The sequence below is a fragment of the Mus pahari genome, chromosome 7, assembly GCF_900095145.1.
Source record: "Mus pahari chromosome 7, PAHARI_EIJ_v1.1, whole genome shotgun sequence".
Classification (NCBI taxonomy): domain Eukaryota; kingdom Metazoa; phylum Chordata; class Mammalia; order Rodentia; family Muridae; genus Mus; species Mus pahari.
This window is the reverse complement of record NC_034596.1, coordinates 7091247-7114561: the sequence shown is the minus strand read 5'-3', so window position 1 is coordinate 7114561 and position 23315 is coordinate 7091247. Positions and strand designations below refer to the sequence as shown.

General features: G+C 41.7%; 1 protein-coding gene across 1 annotated transcript in view; it reads right to left on the bottom strand.

The window, feature by feature from the left end:
* Positions 1–6251: 6251 nt before the first annotated feature.
* Positions 6252–23315, bottom strand: part of Apob (apolipoprotein B) — a 37965-nt gene continuing 20901 nt past the window's right edge. Inside the window, exons 21-29 of the mRNA XM_021202293.2 lie at positions 21927–22137; positions 21223–21398; positions 20911–21098; positions 19718–19863; positions 17910–18283; positions 9894–17360; positions 9238–9352; positions 8959–9142; positions 6252–8076 (exon numbers count right to left, since the gene is read on the bottom strand). Of these exons, the coding sequence (XP_021057952.1) occupies positions 6541–8076; positions 8959–9142; positions 9238–9352; positions 9894–17360; positions 17910–18283; positions 19718–19863; positions 20911–21098; positions 21223–21398; positions 21927–22137 (10397 nt within the window). The 3' untranslated portion in view covers positions 6252–6540. The remainder of the gene's footprint in view (positions 8077–8958; positions 9143–9237; positions 9353–9893; positions 17361–17909; positions 18284–19717; positions 19864–20910; positions 21099–21222; positions 21399–21926; positions 22138–23315) is intronic.

The following is a 23315-nucleotide window of genomic DNA, read 5'->3' as shown; positions in this document are numbered from 1 at the left end:
TTAGCAAAAGTAAGTTAGATAATTCATGGATGAGGTGAAATTGAATTTGCCAATGGATCATTTTTCCTGAGCAAGGGGGGGTGTACTGGCTTTTGGGGTCTTTTTTTCTTGTTTACTATATACTCAACAGAGCTGTGGGACAGCACTGCACCCTCCCTGTATGGATTCTTCTGAAAGCATCTAATGCACCACACCAATGTCCTAGTGATGCAGCTCTGCTCGAGCCAGTCCAGTTATAATTCAAGGCCTTTGTGTCTCCTGAACCCATCTTGGGATCTAGTACTCTGTGAGGACCTTGGTACCCTTCTAGATGGGTACAGAACTTTACTGGAGGAGAAGGGCATGAAGCAAAAAGGACCTTTATGGAGAGGGGAGCGTTGTGGAATATTTATGGATCTGGGTTCTTCACAGAGCTGCTCTTCCTTCAGGCCAGTGTCTGCTTTAGCATTTCCACTCTGGTAGCTCCTGCGTAGTGAGGCTTGCTGTTCCTGTTGTATAGTTGATGCCCTGAGTTGAAGCTCACAAACAAAGTTGGGGCCACAGGCCTATAGCTCAGATATCTGGTCATCCCCAAGGCTTGCATGATTCATCTATTCTAACTCTGGACTAGATAGTGCCAGTCCAGTGGGGAACAGTGGAGAAATGGACACAAGATCAGAGCTTAGTGCCCATTGCTTTGAGTCCCACTGAAGCTCTTCTCTGATCCAGGGAGTTGAACCAGTTTGGAGGATAAGAACAGGGCTCTCAGCCTAAGGAGACATGTGTACCTGCCCCACCAATGTTTTATGAGGCCCTGGAATGTTATTTGTTGGTGACCACCCAGCCATCCCACCAACAAATGGAGCACCCCAAAGGGAGTTGTAGTGACCTCTTAATGTGAGACAGCATACAAAGAGATGAGCTAAGAGGAAGGGTCTGTTTCTGCACATTTATCTTTGGTTATTAGACACTTTTAGAGGGAACATCTGTTTGTCCACTCTGGCTCCCATATTGTAGGCCCCACTTGAAGGCTGTTTTGGCCCCTTCCCTGACTGAATGGGGACTAAGTCATAAATCAGATCCAGAAGGGGGCTTTAGAATGGATTGTGAGAGAGGGCTTTTACTCTTCTCACCAAGAAAGGGAGACTTGAGGTCTTCATCTGCTCAGTCTTCAAATGACAAGACAAACAAAATGGAGATCACACCAAAGGTACCTGGTGGGCTCAGTTCAGATGAATCCATTCCATTCAGGGTTATGCTGGGTACAGTGCTATGAGCTTGAGCCAGGCCTGGGAGTCAAGTCAGCACATGGTTTGGTCATGCAAACAAAGTTCTTGGGACCTGGGCAAGGTGCCATTATTTGATTCCTCCTTTGATTTGAACCTTAGATGTTTGTTTTATAAGAGGAAAATCTGTGATTATAGGAGAACTTCCCACATCACCTCACAGTATGTTCTTAGGAGATGCACAAGGTGATTCACTTGCTGTATAATAGGCCAATTAATTATACAATGAGAAAACATTGTGTTTTCTTATTAATTTTCTGAAGCTATGTATGATTAATGTTAAGTTGTCCCAATTCTGTTGGCTGTTGCTCTCCAGAAAGCATCTCCATCTTATCCTAGTAGGAAATTTCCACTTGAGTGCAGCAGTAAAATTGGAACCTACTGTGTGATTCCACAGGTGCTTTATGGCTGTGACAGTCTCTGAGTCCATCACCTGCTTCCGTAATCTCCCTCTCATCAACACTGTCTGGTTCTATTTCTATAGGTTACATGGGTTCAAAATGTCATAACTCTGAGGTCTGCCTTGCTTATTGCTATGGCTTATGAGTAGCCCTAAAGTTCTTGTCTTGTATCTCCAAACTAACAGTATTGTGATAAGGGTACACACCTTATAAATGGATGAATCCTGTTATTAAGGGATTTTGTTAGTTATAAAAAAAGGAAATTCTATCCAATTCCTTCCTTCCTTCCTTTGTTCCTGCCTGCTTGCCTGCTTTCCTTCCTTCCTTCCTTCCTTCCTTCCTTCCTTCCTTCCTTCCTTCCTTCCTTCCTTNCCTCCCTCCCTCCCTCCCTCCCTCCCATCCTTCTCCTGCCTCTCTTGTTCTTTCCTTGACTCTGTTTTTCCTTCTACCATTTCATGACTGTGCTGGCTAGTTATTATGTCATTTTGACACATGCTAGAGTCATCTGAAAGGAGGGAACCTCAGTTGAGTAAATGCTTCCATAAAATCTATCTGAAGGCAAGAAAGTAGTACATTTTCTTAACTAGCAATTGATACTGGAGCTCCCAGCCCACTGTGGGTGGTACCATCACTGGGATGGTGATCCTGGGTTTAATAGTGGGGAACTGCTTTGAATGCATTGGCACAGGACACAAATTGCTGAACAGAACACCAAATGGGACCTTATAAACTAAAAAGCTTTTGCAAGGCTAAGAACACCATCAATAGGACAAAATGACAGCCTACAAAATGAGCAAAGATCATCACCAACCCTACATCCAATAGAAGACTCATTTCCAAGATATATAAAGAAATCAAGAAATTAGACATCAACACTCCACTCCACAGACCCAAAGAAGCTAATCAAGAAGTAAGGCCCAAGTGAGGATATGGGAATCTCACTTGGAAGGGGAAATAAACTAGTCATAGGAGGAATGGAACTGGGTGGGAGAGGGGATGGGGAGTAGAATGGGGAGGGCCAAGGACAGAGTGTCAGAGGGCTAGGAGAATGAATAGAAATCTGCAGCTGGCAGGAGTGCAGTGGAGGCATCTCCAGGACGTGTCAGAGACCTGGGAGCATGACCTTAGCTGAGACTCACGACAGTGGGGATATGGAACCTGAAAAGTCCACCTTCTGTAGCCAGGCAGGAATGCCAGTGGAGTGATAGGGACACCCACCAACCCACAAAACTTTTGACCTAAGATTTATTCTGTACACAAGAAATGCAGGAACAGGGGATGGAGCTGGGTCTGAGGGAATGGCCAACAGATTGAGACTCATCCCATGAGTGAGTGCCAATCTCTGACACTATTTTTTCTTTCAAGACAGGGTTTCTCTGTATAGCCCTGGCTGTCCTGGAACTCACTTTGTAGGCCAGGTGGGCCCTGACACTATTAATGATACTCTGTTATGCTTGCAGACAGGAGCCTAACATGTCCTCTGAGAGGCTCCATTCATCAGCTGACTGAACAGGTGCAGAGACCCACAGCCAACATTGAATGGAGCTCTTATGGAAGAATTGGGGGAAGAATTGAGAGCCCCAAAGGGGATAGGAACTTAACAGGAAGACCAATAGAGTCAACTAACCTGGACCCTTAGAGGCTTTCAGAAACTGAACCACCAACCAAAGAACATACATGGGCTGTATTTAGGCCTCCCACATGTATGTAGCAGATGTGCAGACCAGTCTTTATGTGGAGCAGGGATGATCCCTTAAGCTGTTGCCTGTCTGTGGAATATACTCCCCTAACTGAGCTGACTTGTTTGGCCTCAGTGGAAGAGGATGAACCGAGGCCCACAGAGACTTGATGTGCCAGGGATGGCGGGATACCCAGTGGGCTGCCACCCTCTCAGAGGAGAAGGGGGGATGGGCTGAGGGACTATGTGAAGGGGAGACTGGGAGGGGCAGCAATTTAAAGTGAATGTATGTAAAGTGAATGAATGAATGAATGAATGAATGAATACATAATAAAAATTAATTATAAAAAATGGGGTTCAGAGCTAAACAGAGATTTTTTAAAAGAGGAATCTTGAATGACCAAGAAACACTTAATGGAATGATCAACATCCTCAGTCATCAAGGAAATGCAAATCAAAACAACTCTGAGATTTTATCTTAACACCTATCAGAATGGCTAAGATCAAAAACCCAAGTGACAGCACACACTGTTGAAGATACAGAGCAGGGGGAATTCTTCTCCATTGCTTGTGGGAGTGCAAACTTGTACAACCACTATGGGAATCAATTTGACAGTTTCTCCGAAAATTGGGAATAATTCTACCCTAGGACCCAGCTATATCACTCCTGGGCATATACCCAAAAGATGATCCACTACACCCAGGGACACTTGCTCAACTATGTCCATGCAGCTTTAATCACAGTAGTCAGAAACCTAGATGTCACTCTACCAAAGAATAGATAAAGAAAATGTGGTTCATTTACACAATGAAATGCTATTCAACTATTCACAACAAATACATGGATTTTGCAGGCAAATGGATGGAACTAGAAAATATCATCCTGAGTGAGGTAACCTAGATCCTTATACCTTGCATGTCCTTTGGGATCCAGGCAAGACTTCCAGAGGAAGGAGGAGGACATCAACCCACCCACAAAACTTCAACCCCAAATTTGTCCTGCTTACAAGATGTGGTGGGGTAAGGATAGAGCAGAGACTGAGGGAACAGCCAACCAAAGACTGGCTCAACTTGAGAGCCATCCCATGGGAGAGAGGCAACCCCTGACACTATTAATGACACTCTGCTATGCTTGAGGCAGGAACCTAGCATAACTGCCTCTTGAAAGGTGCGTTCCAGCACCTGATGAAAATAATGCAGAGACCCATAGATAAACATCAGGCCAAGCTTGAGGAGTCTTGTGAAAGAGCAGGGAATATAATTGAGCGAGAGACCACCACTAGAAGACCTACAGAGTCAACTCACTTGGGTCCATGGGGCTCACAGAGACTGGGCCACCAACCAAAGAACATGTAGGGGTTGGTTCTTGGCCCCACACACATTTGTCGAAGATGTGCACCTTGGTCTTCATATGGGTCCCCTAATACTGGAGCAGGAGCTGTCTCTTGTCTCTGTTCTCTGCTGTTGGATCCCCTTCCCCTACCTGGACTGCCTGGTTGGGCCTCGGTGGAAGAGGAGGTGCTTAGTCCTGCTGGGACCAGATGTCCTAGGGTTGTGTGGTACCCAAAGAAGGTTTCCTCTTCTCTGAGGAGAAGGAGGAGGGGTAATGGGGGATGGGATTTGCAAGGGTGGGAGTGGGAGAAGAGGATTGAGGGGGACTGCTATGGGGTTGTAATATGAATTAAAAAATACAGAAAAAAAGAAAGCAGGTTGAGCAAGCCATGAGAAGCAGCTAGTAAGCATGACCTCTGTTTCAGCTCTGGACTCTGGGTTCCTGCTCTATTTGAATTCTTACCCTAGTTGCCTTCAGTGATGGACTGTAATATGGAAATATAAATGAACTAAGTCCTTTTCTTCCCAGATTGACCTTGGTTGTAGCATTTCATCACAGCAATAAGAGCCCTGATTAGGACAATGACCTGATATAAAAGCCCTCAGCAGATAACTGGTGCCATGCTCTTGTGTTTCCTGTCTTTGAGAACCATGAAAAACTGCGTTTCCCAACCCCGATCACTTACCCAGGTTTTTCCCTCTGCTCTTTGATCTCTCTCACCTTTCATTCAATTTCTGACCCTGAACTCTAAGTCAGCTTTACTTCTCACTGCCTTTGCTTTGAACAACAGGTCACTTGATCCTTTTGGTTCTTCATTTTTATCTGCTTTTACTAAAATCCTCCTCACCATTCATGACTTCCCAAGTCAACCTTTCAGAGGGACTCAGGCAAGCTGCACACCCCAGATCTATTCCACTGTAAGGCATGCATATGCTACTACATTGAGTTCTCTAAGAACTGGTCAAAATGTTTTCCTGGATCCCCTTCTTCAACAGTGAGAGGTGAAACCGTCTTTTACCCCAATATTCACATACTCTGAAATCTTGTCAGGCTGATCCTTCCAACTTCGTCTTCCTTTTACATTCTCTGTCCTCTCTGTGGAATCCAGTGTTCACATCACACTCTTATGTATCCTTTCTCATTCTCCTCGTCTTGAATTGACCTTTCTCTTTCATTGTCTGTATCTCACTAAGGTCTGTCCCAACCTTTCCCACAACTTTCTGCTCCTTAACCCTTTCTATGTACAATCTCCATTGCCATTTGCTAACACTCATCAGACAACAACACCTCCATTTCAGCTAGAAGGACAGACAGATTATTTGCTACTGCCTCATCACTGTAGAGAACGTAGTGAATGATTCCCTGAGCAGGACCAATCTCTTTACCTCCTTTATTTCTTTAACATAAGCTTACCTTAACCAATCTCCTCATAACAATATCCTCTCACTTTAAATAATTTTCACAAATAATCCTATATCGATATTACCCCTATTTCCCCCCTGAAACAGGGTTGGGAAGGCCAGATTGCTGGAAATCTAATATGTTCCAATACAAATGAGCCAAGTTGAGAGGTATGCTGCACAATAAGGAAGTATTTATTTATTTCCCCCTCCCTCCCACTTTCCATCCTGAGTTGGACAAAACAACTCAGATCTTGACTTTTCTCTAACTTGTAAAATATGTCATCTTGAGTTCAGGCTGCTTCGAAGTTTTTGGTCCTTGTGCCAGCTTGGTTGCAGGTATAGTTCCAATGTGCTTCTTGCTTTTGCTGTTGACTGCAAGTCTGGCTCAGGATGGTCTTTATAGTAGTCTACAAAGTCTCCTACTATGTGAAGGTTTAATTTGAATTTGTTAGTAGATGAATCAGAAGGTGATCATCAGTTCTCCTTGAGCAAACTTTATATAGGGGCTCACATTATTGCCTGTGGCCACCTGCAGCTTTTTCAGTAACTCGGTGATGTATCTGAGAAACACGTGGTAGTTTTGAATGGACAGGTCAATCAATCTTGTGGACTCAGCAACAAATTTTTCATAGTAGCTAGAGAGTTGTTCTGAAAAATCCTGCAGATTGGAGTGGAACTGTTGGGGGTAATCAGACATTATTTCAGCCACTGCAGTGACCCAGCTTTTCATTGCTTCTTTTGCCACAATAGAAAGCTCTGCAATCTTTTCCATCCCCTTTCCATTTACATCAGCAAGCATGCTAAGATAGTCTCCGATATCCCTGGACACAAATTGCTCAACTTGAGTTGACATTTTGGAAGCAAAATCAGCAGCTGTCACACTGTATTCAGAGTAGACATCCCTAAGGGAAACTAAAAGGGTCCTGATCAGGTCAACCATCTTTTCTTCTATTTCATAATATTTCACTGTCCAGCCAACCATGCTTGGATCAAAATACTCTTCACGAAGGGCCTTCATATACTGATGGACCTGCTGTAGCTTGTAGGACCCCTCCTGAAGTATGGATTGAAGAAAGCCATTGAACTCACTGAGGACAGAGTGTATGTCTTCTCTTAGGGATTTAACAGCATATGGGACCTGTATTTTGAAGACCATGTTGATATGGTCAGCAATACAAGTGGATTCATTGTCCTTTAGGCATTTAATTTGTTCTTCTATGATGTCTAAAACTCTCTCCAGAAAGCCCTGAAGACTACTTAGTATTGTTGTAAATTTGATATCCTGTTGGCCTATGTTTGATAAAATGTTTAAGTACTCCCTGCAAATTAATATGAGATCTTTTAGTTTCCAAGGTTTTGGGGAAAAAGGACATTTAAATGTTATGTCATTGATTAATCTTGATTTCTCTACTTGGTTTTGAACATAGGAAAGCAGGTTTCCTAACCCGTTAAACAGCTGAGAGAGTGACTTCTTGGTTTCCCTCATGACTATAGTGTAGAGTTCATCAGCAGTATATGTTCCAGAATACCCTGGGAACTGGACTCTATTGAATTTCAGGAAATGAATGAATGAGTCCATCAGCCACGTGACTGCCATGTGGTACTTCTGAGTAACATGCACTAGACTGTCTAACACCCTCTTCTTGAGATTCTCAGGGCTGCTCTGACTCTTCTGAGCCAGCATCTCCTCATAGAGATTCTGGTAGGTATCACGGGCTACTCTCTGGAAACTCATGTTCATTTCATCAACCATCCTTCTGGCATGTTCAGCATTGTCCTGTAGACGTTTTCTTAGCTCTGAAGAAGCATATTCCAGGTGGTACTTATTGGCATAATCATAAATAGCCTTAGAAGCCTTGGGCACATTGCTTTTCAGGGAGCCCAGCAATCTGGAAGCTGCCTCTTCTTCCCAATTAATTTTGATATACCTTTCACCATCAGACTCCTTGTACCTCCACTCAGTTTTGAATATGCTGAGTTTCTTATCTGGAGGGGACTAAAACCAGAAAAACAAAACAGATGAGAAAACATGTTTTCAATGACTCTGATTATATAATATACTACATTAAAACTTCATTAGCACTTAAAAGTAAAGGGGAGTGGAGGTTCATTAGTATTCCAAAGGGGGATTTATCTTCCCCATGTTAGTTAACATGGTTTGTGGTTTATGGTTAAACACGCCCACTGTTGTTAATTTCTCTTTATCACATGCTCCAGGAAAGATGAAAAGATATGTGTGGTATGTACTTAGTAGTGTTTAACACTAAGTCCTTCTGGAATGGAGAGTTGGGAGAAGGAGGAGGAAGGAAGGAAGGAAGAGATAGCAAAGGACACATTCTGGAATAAAGGAGGGAAAGTCCAGTCAACAATTCCAGCTTCAGCGTTCATCTGCGATGCTTGTGACAGGCTTTAGGTTTATGTTTTTCCTTCTAACAATGTCATTTTTTTATTCGATCCCAGCAGAGCTTATAAATGGCATGATATGTATTTGATGTGCCTCAATAAAGCAATTCTACTGTAGGGAAGAATTATAAGGCTCAAAAATAAAATTCAGAAACCACAATTTTTTGAAAAAAAAAAAAGGTACATGTGGCAGAGTTTATGCATGTCTTAGGAAATGGGGTGTGGTCCTCATCTTTGTCCTGGAAGTCATAAAATAATAGAGCTAATTGGGTATCATGGCTGTGTCCAATAATTAAGCTCAGCAAGGATTGACTATAACGTTTTCAGGACAGTAGTACCTGAAGGTGTTGGGCTGGCTCACCACTTGTCTTTCGTCTATTTTGAGCACACTCTTAGGGACTGTTTAGAATGAAATGCATCACCTCTAGCTCTCTCCTTGCTTTTGAGCATGTGACACTCATCAGCTGGGACCCACCTGTGGGTGGAAGTAGACGTTCAGCTTCACACTCTGGTCATCTGTGCTCGAATCCAGACCCACAGTGCCTACAGTCGAGGAAGCTGCTGAGGCAGACAGACTTGTCTTGTCTTCTTTGTAGTGCAGATGGACATCAGTCAGTGCTGGGCTGGTGATGTCCAGGTGAGCCTCTCCTTGCCAGTCCCTGAAAGCAGAAAAGCAGAGGGGTCATGATGGAAGGAGTCCAGAGTTGGCAAACACCACAGCAACAGATACCAAATGTCAGTAAAACTTCCATACCAAAGTCCTTTAAACAGACCATCTTCATTATACTCCACATTGAAGTCACAGTGTTGAAGCGTTCCTTTGATATTATAGGTTAACATGTCTTCTTCAATTTTGTGTGTTTCCACAACTGTATAGGAGAGAATTTATATGTCATTGGTACATCATTTTCTGTGTGTATGTGTAGCGAAAACTTGGATAGATATCTTAACTAAATACTTAATTTAAAAGTTTTAAGCATACCATGTTCAGTCTGTAGATTTTTACAAAATTTATTATTATTATTATTATTATTATTATTATTATTATTATTATTATTATTTTGTGGTAGTATTTGAACCCTGGACCTCATACATGCTGAGACTGTTCTGTTCCACAGAGCAATACTCCAAATCCCTATGATTTTTATTTTAAATAAATTGGAAGTATTATTATTAGTCTTTAAATCATAGCAGACAAAAGCTATTTAAAAAAGAATGTTCTCCAATGTCAGTAGGTTTTCCAGTTTTGTTTTAAGGATATATGGCAGTACATACATATTCTCCATTTAGTTCTACATTTTGCTACAGATAACAATTGTGCCCTTGATGTGAATTAAATACACAGTTATTTACTCAGAACTCAGTTGGAAACATATAGTATCCAGGAGAGGTGGAAGAACATTTCCTTACCTTTTAAAGCATACTCCAGAAACTGCAAGGTTGAAGTGCATGTGGAATCTAGGAACGTTTCAACATGATCTGCTTTGGTTTTCCAACCAGCGCTCCAAGTGACATTATACAGGGGAGAAGCCATCCCAACGCGTGCAGTCAGTTCTCCAAAGAAAGGAATAAAAATCCCAGCAGGTACAGAGAACTGCAAGGGTGGGACCTCAATAGTCTGCTCAGGCAGGGTGACACTAGGCAGGTCAACATCTGCAATCATGTTGGCTAACTTATTCAGATCAAAGACAGTGTTGCCGACTGGAAAGCTCTTTGGAAGTGTAAACTGGGATACAGTTAAATGAATTTCAGGAATAGTTGCCTCAAAAATAGGGACAGAGGAACCCTCTGGTTTAGAGTATCGTGTTAACAGATCAACCCCGGGGAATTTTACTTTGGGGAGCATTGTTAGGTTGAGGGCAAATGGTGAAGTACTTAACTTCTTATAGATTTTTATTCCACTGAAGTCATTTAGTTTTAGCCCTGGTATAATAAATCTATCAGCCAGTTCTTGCACAGGGAGTGAGAGGAGATAGCCATTAGGGTTTTTGGTATATAGAAGAGAAGTTGAAGCTTGAAGATACTGCCGCTTTCCGTCCGTTTGTAGGAGTTCCTGTAAGCTCTTGCCGTATACTGGTAGAAAGATAGTTTCAAGGTCCCACAGCTGTCCTTCTAAGGATCCTGCAAGGTCAAGCCGTATTTCTTCTTGGTCATTGGAGAACTGTGCATTGTGCTGAAGAACCTGTGATTCAACCTGGACCCCACTTTTCCAGCTGACCTTCTGGTTCTTAGTGTTAGCTTTTAGGATCACTTCCTGGTCAAAGTGATGGAGGTCAAGGAGGGAACTGGGTTGACTCACATGAACCTGTAGAAAGGTTGACATGGTCCATGGGGAGAGCTCCAGGGTAGCTCTGCATGTTTGCTTTCCTTTTGTGAAGAAGTAGCTATCTACCTGCAAATGGTTTTTCATATTGTGCTCCCATGTGGCATAGATGCGTCGGAGGGTGGCTTCTCCAGCAAAATTTTCTCCTACTTCAAAGTTCCAGATACCATCAACTTTGGAAGCTCCTTGTAGCCTTACTGAAGACCGAGTACCCTTGGAATTCAGATATGCATTGGCTTCATTGGTGACACTTCCCGAATATTCCCGAGAAAGGAAGGAACCCTTGACATTTCCTTTGGTGAATGACTCAATGGAAAAGTAGGAAGTGAGACTTTCTAAGCTGAACTTGTGATCAATGCCTCCTTTTGCAGTAGAGTGCAGCTTTGAGGAATTGAAGTCATAGTTTAGTTCAATGGATGATGAAACAGTGGGTTTTGACTTGGTATTTCCATTAAGTTCCTGCTTGAAGTTCATTGTGAATACGGGAACGTGGAGGTTGGCAGTTGTTCTCATGGATGCCTCCATGTTTTTCTTGGTTAAGCTAATGGTGCTGTCATGACTGCCCTTTACAAATTTGTTAGCCAGAGAGACAGCTGTGGCTAGTTTCAATCCCCTTTTCCGCATCAGACGTGACGTTCCCTCTAATTTGTACTGCAGGGCATCCGTGACAAATGAAGAGGAAGAAAGGAAATGGGCAACGATATCTGATTGGTTATAAAGTCCAGCATTGGTATTCAGTGTGATGACACTTGATTTAAAAGAAAAGTCATAGGTAAAGTTGCCCATGGCTGGGATATAAATATTGTCAATAGTGCTCAGTCCCTTGAAATCTGGGAGGAAAACCTTGAATAGATTCCCAGGACCATGAAAAACTGGCAACTCCAGGGACGGCAGCACTAACCTGTACGAAGGCACCATGATGTTAGGACCAGGAATTGTGACACTTGGGGTGCTGATTGCTTTGGGGATCACATGGCTGGAAGCCAGTGTCTCTACAGCAAATGGAGATACTTTAATATTGACAACTGGGATAGTGTAGCCTCGATTTTGAAAGGTCCCAGAGGGCTGATTAAGGGAATTTTCAGTTTTGTACTTATCAACCTTAATTTTTGCTTCGTTATAGGAGGCAGTAAGAAAATGTAATGCATTGTTTCTGACTTTCTCAAATTTTCTGTCCCAAGAATTGACATTGTTGAGAATAAACTCATAAAACATACTCAGGGGGATAGCAATGGAATGCTTGTCTCTGTTCTTTTTATACTGAGCCTTTACACTCAAATCAAATGATTGCTTCGTTGTCTTCAAAAAGTCTTTCAAGCCTGTTTCTTCCCATATGGAGAAATCCTTCAGTAAGGGAGTTTTGAACTCCATGTAAGGTAAATTAATTTCAGGAATTGTTAAAGGTATGTTTAAGAAATCCAGGTTGGCATCTCCATTCATTCCCATACTGGCTTCTATGTTGTGTTCATTGTTTATAGCAGAAAAGTTTTGATTGTATTTGTACTGATTGAATCTGGCACTTGCTTGCCAGCTTGCTTGTTGGGCATGGGGACTCAGAAACAATGCATAGTTATTCAGGAAGTCTATTTTCCCAGTCAGCTTTAGTGGAAAACTCACTTTCAAATTTCCTTCATTATTTGTGGATGCAGTAATCTCAAATGGTTGTGCTGAAAAGAAGAGAGAATTTTTCAAAGTTCCAATAACTTTTCCATTTAAGTTGGCATTGTGCTCACCAGTCATTTCTGCCTTTGCGTCCCTGAGCAGTGCCCGACCTTTGGCAGTTAGAATGCTGGAGCCCACATGCTGAGATTCAACTTTTGACTCAACTTCAAACTTAGAATAGTTGAGGAAACCAGATTCATAAGTCAGTTTTTGGATGACCTGTAAGTGTTTGCCATTTATGTTATTGGACAATCCAAAAGTAGCAATGGGACCATCCACAGTAAAGCTAATTTGGGACGAATGTATGCCTTCATCTGAGAAGTTGGGACAGGCCCAGTTCCACGACCCTGTCCCTGAAGAAGTCAATGCCACATGTCCAGCTTCTAATAGTGTCTTGATTTCATTATTAAGAGAAGCTTTACTGGAGAAGTCCAACCTGGGAATACTCAACTTGTGGAAGTACTTTGTGTGACTGTCAAGGGTGAGCTGATTGTTTATCTTGACAGTCATACCATTATTAAACTCTACTGCATTTTTCTCTGTGTGTAAACTTGCGACAGTGTCTGATTTTCCCTCAATGGCCTTTCCAGAAAATACTATCTCACCCTCATGCTCCATTCTCACATGCTTACTGGAGAAGTTCATGGATTCCTTCAGGACTGGAGGATGAGTATTTAACTCCAGGAATTGAGCTTGTGCTTGAAAATCAAAATTGAGAGCTTCAAATTGGGACTGTCCTCTAGAAGTGACAGAAGCCACAATCTCTGCTTTGTTCTCTGAAGTTGTTACATTCTGTATGTTGGCATTAGCATCTAATACAAAGAGAGGAGATTGGATCTTAAGGATGCTATGCAGTTTGCCAAAAGCAGGTATTTCAATTGTATGTGAGAGGCGAGGAAGTTGGAATTCTGGTATGTGAAGATCAGGAATGTGTAAATCTTTGAGATTGATGTTTGGGATTGTGAATTCTGGAATTGTGATTTCTGGTACATGGAAGTCTGGCAGAGTGAGTCTTGTGAGAGGAATGTTCACCACATCCAGGTCTCTTAAGTACACTTCTGGAAGAGGCCACTGTAGCTCACTGCTCAACATCTGGTCGATAGTTCTAATGACCTTTGCTTTTATTTCCAGCAAGTCAATGGTAAAGGAACGGACATGGAAGGTATTGAGAAGAGTGAATTCTGGAGTGGAAAATCTCAATGGGATTTTTATATTCCTTAACATTTTTAAGTTTATCCGAATTGATGGAATCCTCAAATCCGTCAAGGGGACTATAAAGTCAGGGGTCTGAAAGGTACCTTCTTGGAGAGCACGGAGACTGACCTCAAACGCAGGCATGGTCCACAGAAATGTTTGCATTTCAGGAACTATGAATCCTTGTTCCACCAGTACTTTTATACTCTCAGCCCAGTTTTGGATGGAATATTGCTTTGCAAAGTCTGTTATGTTTTTCGCAGTCAGAGTCCACCAGTCAGACAGATAGGTGGCCAGTGTACTGTAAACTTGGCTTACCAGAGACAAGCATCGCTCCAGTTCCCACTGAATGTCCATTTGATAAATTCGGTCTCTTACATCTTCCAGAGTATCCTGGAAATGGTCTTTCATTTGAGCCAAAATATCCTGCAGCCAATCAATGACCACAGTTACTTTAGTGTCCTTGAGTCTTTCCAGGGAGTTGGAGACCGTGGTTTTCAAGTCTTCTACCAACAGTTTTAATGCTTCCATTTTTTGTGGAAGTTCGAGAGCTTGGATTTCAGCATTGATTTTCTGAGTCATCTCACGGATTTTGCTGTTGGTTTTGTCTACAAACTGGTGATAATCAAATGCTTTCAACTTCTTCACCAACATGTCGATCAATCTATTTAGTTCTTCAATGGTATTTTTGAAAGACAATGCTTTAAGCCACTCAACAGTATCGTCAATAAACCCAACCAATTTCTCATAGTAATCTTTTATCTCAATTTGCTGTAGCACATTACTTAGTTTCTGAAGAGGCTCACGCAGGCTGTATCTGTGGGCCAACTCTACTGATTTATCCATTAAAACCTGGATTTGTTGGTCTACTTCATATTTCTCAATTAGCTCACGGACTATAACTCTAAAAGTATTGATTTTCTCAGTTACTTTAAAATCTTCAATAAGATTCATAACAAAGTATTTGACACGGTCAATAATGTCACTTATTCTTTGGAATAGAAATGCAGTTCTCAATTGATCTAGATGCATTGTGACATCGATAGCTTCAATCTGTTGTTTTACCTCTGCAGCAAGCTGCTGAATGTCTATATTCTGAATTTGTGTCCTGAGCTGCTGTAGTTTTTCTTGAATCTGGATTCTGATTTGATATTTGGTATCCACATTTTGGATCCAAGAGGCGCTACTACTACTGATTTGGTTAAGATCAACATTTTCAACAAATAAATAGAGATTATGAATTGATTTTGCTAGATTTACACGGATATGATACTGTTCATCAAGAATTTTTAACTTTTCAATGATTCGATCAATAATCTCAGCAATAGTTCTTTTTAAGTCATGTGGATCATAATTATCTTTAATATACTGATCAAATTGTATCGCGTATGTCTCAAGTTGAGAGAGTTTTTCATTGAAGTTGATTTTGGCATTATCTATGGCAATTAGTACATCATTATCTGTAATTCTATAATTTTCCATGAAAGAAGTTATTCTTTCCTTGGCACCAGCTATTTGTCTCTCCCAGTCAGATGCATTCAGATAATCATGAATCTGCTGAGGAAGTTTGCTCAGGGCTGCTCTGTATTTCCTCACAAACTGATCAACACTGACACTTTGCAATTCCCCCCGCACGGCTTCCAGTAGACTTATAATTCCTCTTCGATTTCTCTCCAAATAGTCTGGCAGGCTTTTGAAGAATGGGAGGCTGATGGTGTGAACATCCTGGTTCTTATCGTACTTCACCATAGCAACAATTGCGAATTCTTGGGGCTTGTCAACAGCATCATTTACCTCTAAGCCATTAAGGACATTGACAGGCTCACTGTAGAAAAATGGCAGTTTAATTGGAGAGTTCAGCCCAGAGAGCTCAGCCCGTCCACTAAGCTCGACGCCGATTTTGTCTTTAGAGTTGTAGGCTTCAAAGTCCTGGCTGTATACTTTGTCATTCAGTTTGGTCTTGAATCTCCAGGAGCTTGTCTGCTCAGCTGGTGTCAGCAAGACACTGACTGTGTGTTCAAGAGCTGTGCTGATGCTGCTCTTGTACGGGAGATTGTGGCTTGTGGATCCTTTGTACTCATGAGAGGCAGTAAGCGCCAGAGGTTCTGCTTTCAACAGAAACTTACTATACAGCTGCCCAGTGTGTTCTCCCCAGAAGGACAGTTTCCCATCACCACTTGTATGTGTGTCGATGCCCAAGATAAATGGTGCCAGAGCAAAGTGGAAAACATTGTTAAAATGCAGCGGATCTGAATTGTAGCTGGTAGTGACATCAACGGAGGAAGTCAGCCCTTCAATGTCTGCATTTAGCCTATGGCTCAACTCCATACCCTGAACCTTAGCTACAGTGTCTGCTCTGTAACTTGCTACTACCAGGTCAGTATAAGAGATGGTATAGATGTGTTTCAGCTCATTATTTTGATAGGTTCCTTTAAAGTTGCCACCCACATTCAGCTTCAGTGGTTCCAGTCGTAACCTTCCACTGTTGGTCAAATCTAGAGCATTGTATCTCAGGTCATTGTTTAAAGTAGTTACGAAAGAATAGGGCTGTAGCTGTAAGTTAAAATTCTGCTTATAAAACTTGTCTCCACTGTAAATATTGTCCATTTTTGAGAAGAAGTCCAGTGAGAGACCTGCAATGTTCAGACTGTGTGTGTGGTCGAGTTTCATCTCAGCGTAGGAGCCCATCAAATCATTGGACAGCCTCAGCCCTTCTCGGCTGAGTTTGAAGTTGAAGATGTTTTTGCTGTCTGCACCCAGAATCATGGCCTGGTAAATGCTTCCCAATGACACCTCTGTGAGGGCAGCTCTCCCATCAAGACTGAATGTTGCATGGTGTTCTTTGAAGCGGCCACTTGTTGATAATTTCATGGATGCCCCAGAGAGCCCAAGCTCTGCATTCAACTCATTCACCAGGAGCAGGGGGCTGTACTTCAAGTTGCTGGTTGCACTGGTTGATAGTCCATTACGTGCAATCTTTAGTGTTGCCTTGTGAGCACCAGTATTAATTTTGTCTGTGCCCAAGATGTCAGCATTTAATTCTACACCCTGGGAAGTGAGGGATCCTGAAAGAAGGGTGACGAGCCTCAGGGACTTGTAATTGGCCTGGTGTTCAGAACGCAGCAATGCACTCTGCGTAGAGAAGGTCATGTCCAGCTTGTTGGAAGTGGCAAAGTTCTCATACTGCCCACTGCTGTCAGATTTCAGAGTCAGCTCATAGTTTTCATATTTCAATGAAGCTGTGTTCTTGAATATGCCATCTTGCAAATCAGAAGTGGAGGTGATGGACAGGGTTCCATCCTGGTACATTCCCACTATCTGGCTGGTGCCCTGGAAGTAGGTGGAGTTAAATCTCATGTTCGATTCGCCTCTCAGCTGTCCAGTTGTAACATCTCTCTCACAAGACAGGTCATATTTGCCTTGAGCATAAAATGAAGATGCTCTGAACTGTCCATCAACCGTGATATCTTTGACATATAGATGTTGTTTCTTTTTTGAGTCCAGGTGAACAGTAGCAGACATCTGTGGTCCCAAGGCACTAGATGTTTCAAATGTTAGTAAACCTTTTGAGACTGGGCTATTTCCAAATTTCTCTACATGGCTGACTTTGAATTTTGAATCTAGAAATTTATGGTGTAGAGATCCATCACAGGATAATGTGAATGTGTTCTTGCTGTCATATGTTGTTTCTCCAGATCCTAAGAGAAAAATCAAAGATATTGGTTAAATTAAGCAATAAATTTCCAGAACAACATTTTGGATGAAAATCTTTCAGTAGGAACCTTATACATAGCTGAATCAATTGTATAACTGTGACATTTATAATATACCCATGAAATTTGATGTCAAAGGCATTCTTTCAGTTATCCTTCCTTGGTTGCTGCAGACTACCTTGGGTTCGCTTGTCAAATGTTTCTACTGCATCTCCTACAGTATTGTGTATACTATATCACAGTGTTTCTTAACCTAATTATAACTACTCAGATATATAGCTGCTTAATTATTACTATCAACAGATTATTAACTACTTAGCATATGCTTAATGAATATTTTCATCAGTTGAATGAATGAAATGACTTCTAAGTAGCAAAACAAACAAACAAGCCAAAAGCCAACAAATAAGCAAACAAACCCAAACAATAACACAAAGCATCTATAGGAAAGCCCAAATCCTTTCTTCCTAGAGCTTTCCCATCAGAATGTGTGATACAATAGTCCCATGAACCTGTTCCCTGAGCAGGCCTCACCTTGTAAACTGTAGGAAAACAGGTCAACCACAGAGTCGGCCTTCATGCGGTACTGAGCCTGAAGGCTGAAGTGGTCTCTGCTGGTGTTGCCACCAGTGTAGGAGGCTGACCAGTTGTACAAGTTGCTGTAGAAATTTGTGGAAAGGTCTAGAACACCCAAGAGAGGCACTTGAAGCTGATGCATCTTGGGGATTGTAAATGTGGGGACCTGGACCTCTCGAGATGGCAGATGGAATCCCACAGACTTGAAGTTGAGGGCTGGTGTCCTCACACTCTCTGGCATCTTGAGGTCTTTTGAAGACTTGCCACCCAAAGGCAAAGGAATGTCAATCTTTATTCTGTTCTTGTTCATTGTGTATTTGACTCTGCCATTGCTGGAATGAACAAAGACAGTGTCCCCAAGGTCAGACATTAAGAACTCAAGACTCTGACTCCTCCAACAATATTACATTTGCTCTTCCCCACCCCACTATGCTCTTTTCACCAGGGTATTTCTTATGCTTGGATCTCTTTCCTTTTCCCTCTACCTCCCCAATCCTTCTAAAACCCTTCCAAGAGCTACCTCTTTATCTTCATGGCCTCTTATACCAGTCCTAAAGAGCACACCCTAACTCTGCTTATATAGTTATTTGTTGATTTATTTGTTGGTGTCTATAAGGTTTCTTCCTGGAAGAAAGGACAAAACATTACCCAATTTCTGTCTTCTTACTGTTTCTACTAGTTCTACTATTTTTCATATCATGGATACTTGATAAGTATTTGTTAAGTCATATAGAAGCAAGTTTATATATAAAAGAATCCCCCCCCCATAAAAAAGTGGGAGATAGTTTTAGCTTTGACTAATTGGGAATGATTAGCCTCTCTGGTTCTTAGAGATATTATCTGGATAGTAGTAAGCTTTCTTCTGAACCCACTTTAAGGTATCAAATGAGCTTTGCAATCTTTTCAACTCGACATGCAGTGGACTATGATGTTTGGCCTATAAAAATAAAGTATGTGGTATTTGTTATATTTGAATAACCATTCATTGTGTACTACAGTAATATGTGAAGGATGTTGCCTGTTCTGACTTGCACATTCAACAGGTGAATGAATGATTACTACTGAAGTCCTGTTCTGTTCCCACATATTGAAATTCGAGTAGTAAAGAACACATTTTATCTTTAGCAATCTTGGTCTGTTTGTGGCTTAGGAAGATTTCAGCTTTATCCTAGTAATCAGGCATGTTCAATTGTGCTCCTCAGCCACAACATACTGAGGGACCCATATAACACAGGGCTTTTAGATTCTGAATTGTGAAAATTATATTATTGACTTAGAAAACGTTGTCTTCTTAGCTCATGCTCCACTATTTTTTCCATGAAATAAATAACAAATTATACATATTTGTGTTAACACAGAAACACAGTGAGCAGTGTGCTTCTGAATTTAGGATTCATCCTATTAGGGTGTGTGGCTAAACATCTCTTGAAATAAGTACCTTCATTCAATGCTCCGTTCTGACTCTCCATAGCTGAGTTTGAATGCCTTGCAAACTCAGGCTATTGTAGATGTACCATTAATAACCGGGATTTTCAGAATCTTTAATAATTTTCATAAGTTCTCTGTACTGGGCTGGGGTTCACATTAGGAACTCATTTTTAATGATGCAAAAATACCGGTGTTTACTCTGTAGCTGTTCATTGTCTCCAAATGTTTAAATAATTTCTCTGAAAGTTTTTCAACAAAGATAGACTAAATCTGTCTAGGTAAAACTTTCCCATTTCCTTGCCCAGTACAAAGATAATGCTCTTTAGTTCCCCTCTTACGTATTTAGGAAGAGGTTGTCTGGAATATGGAAGTCAGGCAATCCCATTTTCAGGGGGTTCAACTCTGAGAGGCTATTGAGGCGGTCCTGTAGAGTTTGGGGGTAAGGAAGACCCCTGGTTGCCATCTGAAGCCATGTGTTTGTTACCTACAAAATGACAGGACAGTTTTAGAGCAAGGAATGGGTCTGGATGGACCTCCAAGTAGAATCAACATGAACTGACAGTTCATGCTTGCAGACCAATTATCGAGGAGGAGCAGGGAGAATCATGGAAAGGTCAAAATACCTTACAGGAAAGTATGAATTTCTAGACCCTGGTTTCTCTGTTATTATTATTATTATTATTATTATTATTATTATTATTATTATTATTATTATTGAGATTATTCACGGTATGGGGAGGGGAATTAAGAGAGTAATATAGGTAGAGAAAGGCAGAGAGAAGGAGAGAGTAGAGAAGTAGAGGCTGACCATGACCACGTGGAGAGAGAGGGGAAAATGGGGAGGGGGGAAACAAGGGGGTAAGAGACAAGAGAGAGGCAAGAGTGTAAGAGCTTTTTTTTTTTTTAAAAAAATATTTTTTACTAGTTTATTTGTGTATGTGTATGTGTGTGTGTATGTAGTTGTGTGTCCATGTGCATACATGTGGATGTGTTTAGAAGAGTACATGGAAGCCAAAGGTCAACCTTAGGCATCCTTCCTTCTTTAACACTGTTTGCCTAGCTCGTTGTTTGTGCATAAGTTCTCACTGGGATCCTGAGTTTGCCAATTTGTCTGGATAGTGAGTCTTAGGGCTGCGTCTGTCTCTGACCACTTTGTGGTGGGATCACAAGTGTATACCACTTGCCTGTCTTCTCACGAAGGTGATAGGGATCAACTACAGATCTCCATGCTTATACAGAAAACACTTTACTGACTGAAGCATCCTCTTCTCCCTCCCTCCTCTCTGTGTGTATGTATGTGTAGTATGATATAGTTAACCCCTCTAGCCAGTGTTTGGAAGTGGCTTTTAATGCAAAAAAACTCTTCTGCTTAGTGGCTTCCATTGGATCTTTATCCTCTGCAGCTTTATGTGACTGGGAAACTAACCATTCAAGCTTTGTGTATGCATCTTTGAATATTTCTGCACCCAACTCAATTGGTGATTTAGTTAGCATCTACAGCCATGTGTTTATTCTGCTGCAAATTACTTACAACAATTAATTTGGAGCCCATGTGCCGGAAAGTCACATCTGTTTGAGGGACTCTGTGATCCAGGAGACCGCTGGCATACTCATGCAGCATTCTAGGATAATGGGAAAGATCCACAGGGAAATTGGAGGCCACTTTTTTCGTATCTACATTGGTTCCTGTGTTCCAATCGAATTCTATTTTCTCATTATCTGAAAATGGATATGCAACATGCCCATCAGTAGTGTTAGATAATTTCATGTCTATTGCTCTCAGCAGCTACTCTTAAGCACCCAGTACCCCGGGAAGGGCTCACATGATGGAAGGGACACATACCATAACGCCATGCCACTCTCTTGGAAATTGTTGAGCCGTAAGCTATAGCAGATGAGTCCATTTGGAAGAGCAGTTTGGTGGGGGACCAGTGGGTGTGGACCTCACTCCTGGCTTCTGCTTGCAAACGTGGTACGGAAACAACACCTTTGATCTTACCATCTCCATTTTTATCATAACTATTGAAGAAGAAACAAGTTGGCATCAGTGACTTTTTGTCTGTTCCAAGGATGTAGGTACATAGGATTCAATAATTAGAAGTTTCATTGATTAAAAACCACACACACACACAGACAAATCAGAGATCTAACCATACATTAACCAAACCATTAACTTATAAAGCCGATATTCAGCATGCAGTGTGGAGTTTGCAGGAATGTAGATAAACTTTGTCAAAGACCTTACATCTTTCTCTCTAACCTTGGCCAAGCAATCAGACCACTCCGACCTATCATGGCTTTGCCAATAAATAGGGACTTGGGACTGAGACAATTTTTTTCATTCACCTAGCAAATACTTGATAAGTAGATAACAAGTAGAAATGTCCAACTGAGCATGCGCCAAGGGTGAAAAATGTTGAGAACTATATTTTTAGGTGATGGTATAGCAGAGGTGTCCCTACTGTGGGCAGATAGAAAGTTTGAAGAAGAAAGCAAGGGGCTACCAGCACCTCTAGCTCAGCTCAGGTCTCTTAAACCTTCCCTTACCTCACGTGGCCCATGAGAGAGACCTCAGTGATTTTCTTGTTCTGAATGTCCAGGATGAGTTTGTAAGTGTTTTTGTCCTTAGCAGATTCATCCTTAACTCTTAGGATTGTCCCAAAGTTGACATCAAACCCTGGAATTAGGACTTCACTAGATAAGGTCCTGCTTCGCCGATTATATTTGAACAGTGCAGTAGCTTCAGACTGCTGCACTCCTGAAAGAGTATAACGGGAGAGTTAAGAGATGGGTACTGTGAGGCTATGCAAAGAAAAAGGAGGCAGAGAGAAAGCTGCAAGACCCTGACTACTGTGGGTTTCAACTATACCAGTTAAGATTTTCCCATTGACTATGTATTATCCATTAACTCAATTTTCAAGTATTTACTGGTGGCTTATCCTGAGCTAGGGACTATTTTTGGCATTGGGGTACCCAGCTCTCATACAGCTCATCTTCATGTTGTCAGTGGGGTCTGCAGACAGTAAGCAAATCAGTCACCTGTGTTAGATGGCAGTAAATATCATAAAGACATGGGAAACAGGCTATGAGGACAAGAGGTAGAGAGGAACAGAAGACGGGCTATTTCCTACATGATGGTCACAAATTGTCTTCCTGTTGTGGTATGTGGTATGATAAATGGTATATGGGCAAGGCCATGGTGAAGAGAGGACTAATAAGCTATGATGAGTTCTGTTTGGGGGTGGCAAGTGGGCAAAGACCAGAGAGGAAGGCAATGCTCAGATGTTCAGGGAATGCAAGCTCTCATTCCTCAATATATAGGAAGAATATGATGACTTCTCACATCTCTGTCATCTTTCATCATTTTTGCCTTACTGCCTTCCCAACCCTCTCTTTCCACAGCTGCTCATCACATCCTGGACCTATCTCTGCTGCCTTATTTCCCCGCTACTGGTCTAATATTCTGAAAATTTAGTCTAACTCAGGCACCTCATCCTCTTGCTGGATTCCTGAAATAATATTTTCCTCAACATGTTCTAACCTCAGAGTATTTGCCCAATCTGGTCCTTTAGCCTGTAACTCTTTTCCCTGTGGTTTATCTCCTTTTCATCCTATCACAGTTCACAGTTCCCTATTACTCTTTTTAAAAATTTTGAGTGGTGGTTGTGCATGCCTTTAACCCCAGCACTTGGGAGGCAGAGGCAGGTGGATTTCTGAGTTTGAGGCCAGCCTGGTCTACAGAGTGAGTTCCAGAACAACCAGAGCTACACAGGGAGACCCTGCCTCAAAACAAAAACAAAAAACAAAACAAATACAACAAACAAACAAATTTCACATTACCTACCAGTGAAAATTCCCCTATCATTCTCCTTATTCTTTCAACCATCCTCCTTTCTTCCTACCACATATACTATTCCCTAGAGTAGAGGTTCTCAA